A 2,754-nucleotide genomic window follows, 5' to 3' on the forward strand; every position below is an offset into this window, starting at 1 on the left:
GCCCCGGGAGGAGGCCCGGCCCGCCGAGGGCGAGGGAATCCCCGAGACAAGGTCTGAGAAGGGGCGTCCGAGATGCCCAGGACCCTCAGGGCGGCGCGCGCGCGGCAGGAAAACCCACAGCACCTTAGCGCCCAGGGAGAAGACACAGAGGGAATGGATGTGTATGGCGGGTTCCCTGCTTAGTCTGCTTGTCAAAAGCGTGTGTTGTCCCCACAGCTTGTTGATTTGGGGGTGCTCCGCATCTGTTGGGATCCGAAAGTCTGGATCTCCTTGGGTGCACCAGGGAGAGCCCCTGGGGAGGATTCTGTTTATAAATGGGCTTATCTTCTCCTAACTCCCCACGCACAAGACTGAGTAGAGCACTCTCCCCAGGGACGTACAACCGCCAGGCAAAGGAAACCCTAACTTTTCTTCCTTTCCCCAGAGACAGCACAAGGCTGGCCCCAGACAGGAGCCCAGTCCTGTGGGACCTGCAATTCCTAGTCCCTCTTCCCTTCTCACACCAAGCCTGTCTCCTCTTCCAGGATTTGCTACTGTTTCTGCTGTTCCCTCCTCCCCACAGGGGCCCTCTCCCCTCTCCCCTCTCAAGATGGCAGCCAGCCCCTCCGAGGTCTCTTCGATGAAGGGGGTGGAAGAGAGTCCTGAGGCCCAGGGAGAAGGGCCTGGCAGTTCTGAAGCTGGAACTGGCTCTCTCCCGGCCCCAGCAGGGGTCCCAGACCAGCCAGTGGCCCTGCAGCCGGGCCCAGACACTACTGCAGTCTCTGTGGACTTGGGGCCCATGGCTTCGCTGGCTCCAGAAACTACAGAGACCCGGAGTGGGGGCCCAGAAACAGCCCAGACTACAGACCCCAGCTTAGGCCCAGGAGGGGAGTCAAAGGCCAACTGCAGCGCTGAAGTGTGCCAGGAGCCAGCTTCCAAAGCAGCAGCGAACAAAGAGGCCCCTGCATACCAGGGGTCAGAGCAGGAGTGTGCAGCCCCACCTGAGCCAGCCTCAGAGCCTGCTCACAAGCTAGACCCCCAGTCAGGCCCCCAGTCAGCTTCCCAGCCCACTCCTAAACCAGCCCTTCAGCCAGAGCCCCCTACCCAAGAGGACCCCACCCCTGAGGTCCTTACCGAGGATGTGGGGGAAAAGCAAGAGAATGGGGCAGTGGTCCCTCTGCAGGCTGGTGATGGGGAAGAGGGCCCAGCCCCCCACCCTCACTCGTCCCCCTCGACGAAAGCCTCCTCAGCCAATGGGGCTCCTCCCCGGGTGCTGCAGCAGCTGGTTGAGGAGGACCGGATAGGAAGGGCTCACAGTGGGCACCCAGGATCTCCTCGAGGCAGCCTGAGCCGCCACCCCAGCTCCCAGTTGGCAGGGCCTGGGGTGGAGGGGGGTGAAGGCACCCAGAAACCGCGGGACTACATCATCCTTGCTATCCTGTCCTGCTTCTGCCCCATGTGGCCCGTCAACATCGTGGCCTTCGCTTATGCCGTCATGGTGAGCCTCAGGGGACCCTGGCCTCTGTCTGCTGTGGCTCTCTGCTTCCCGCCAGTGCTGGGTCAGAGCCCCAGGAGTGACTGAACCTTCCCTTCCCTCTCTGCATGGACCCACTTCCCAAATTACAGGGCCTTCATTTGCCTCTCCCCAGGACCTTCCCCTTGGTGGGAGGGATAGGAGCCCATCGCGCAGCCTCACTGACCTGTGCCCTCTTCACTCTGCCTTCCCAACCCTCCTTCCTCCCTTAACTCCGTGGGGCTGGCCTCTCTCCTCTGGACGACTTTCACCTGATCCCTGCTGGGCTGGCTTCTCCTTCACCCCCCACCCTAACCCCAGTCCCGGAACAGCCTGCAGCAAGGGGACGTGGATGGGGCCCAGCGCCTGGGCCGCGTAGCCAAGCTCTTAAGCATCGTGGCACTGGTGGGGGGGGTCCTCATCATCATCGCCTCCTGCGTCATCAACTTAGGCGGTGAGTGGGGTCGGGGGCAAGCAGGGGAGGAGCGGCAGGGTTGGCAAGGGCAGCTTTACTAACCCCTGCCCTGCTTTCTCCTGTCTGTCCTCCCTACTTCTTTGTCTCTCTCGTCTCTCCCCTTCCCTCCCCTGTCTCTGTGTCCTTCCCTGTCCTCTCCCACAGTGTATAAGTGAAGGGCCCTGCCCTGCATTCCAAGACTTTTTCTTCCTGTTGAGAGCTGCCTTGGGCCCATCCCTGGGGGGGGGGAGCCCAATCGATGGCCCTGGCCCCCATCCCTAGGGACCAAGGGAGCCTGAGCGGAGTTGTTTACAGCTTCTTTCAGGCTCCTGCATCCTGCCAGGCTCCTCTACCCACTGTAGGCCTCCAGTCTCCCTGCACTGTTTCCAGCTCCCCGCACTTTGCCTGCTGATACATCCCCTCCAGCCTCTTGGCCTTCCTAACCCTGCACTTCTGGAAGCCTCTGCACATCTCCCAGACTCCCAGACTCTGTGCTCTCAGCCCCAGGCCTCTCTCCCTGCACCTCCAGTCTCCCAGTTTCTCTGAACTTTAATCCTGGTCTCCTGCTCCCAACTTCCATTGTCTCCGCATCTAACCCCTCCCTCTCCTTCCTTTGATCGCTCACAACCCCCTTCCTCTTTCTGCCTCTTCCTCATCCCTTAGCATCCTCTTCTCCACTTTCCTGCCACCATTCTGCAAGATCTCCAGCACTTAGACCAGGCTGGGGAGGTGGAGAGGCGCCTGGAGAGGGTAGCCCGGGGTTCCGACTGTTCTCGCTGGGGTCCCGGACCTCCTACCCGCCCCCCCC

The 2,754-nt window shown here is 61.6% G+C and overlaps 1 protein-coding gene across 2 annotated transcripts; it reads left to right on the forward strand.

Moving 5' to 3' along the window:
• Window positions 1-35: 35 nt before the first annotated feature.
• Prrt2 (proline rich transmembrane protein 2) lies at window positions 36-2,748 on the forward strand. Of its 2 annotated transcripts, none has more exons than XM_010617375.3 (3): window positions 36-1,477; window positions 1,814-1,946; window positions 2,262-2,748. In XM_010617375.3, the coding sequence occupies exons 1-3, from the start codon at window positions 590-592 to the stop codon at window positions 2,306-2,308; spliced, it is 1,068 nt and encodes a 355-aa protein (XP_010615677.1). In that variant the 5' UTR covers window positions 36-589; the 3' UTR covers window positions 2,309-2,748. The 2 variants fall into 2 exon arrangements, with proteins under 2 accessions (XP_010615677.1, XP_010615678.1); XM_010617376.2 differs by having other exon boundaries at window positions 38-1,477; window positions 2,112-2,748.
• The last annotated feature ends 6 nt before the right edge of the window (window positions 2,749-2,754 follow it).

This window comes from Fukomys damarensis, unplaced genomic scaffold (genome assembly GCF_012274545.1).
Source record: "Fukomys damarensis isolate Sample0158 unplaced genomic scaffold, DMR_v1.0_HiC HiC_scaffold_34, whole genome shotgun sequence".
Taxonomy (NCBI): Eukaryota; Metazoa; Chordata; class Mammalia; order Rodentia; family Bathyergidae; genus Fukomys; species Fukomys damarensis.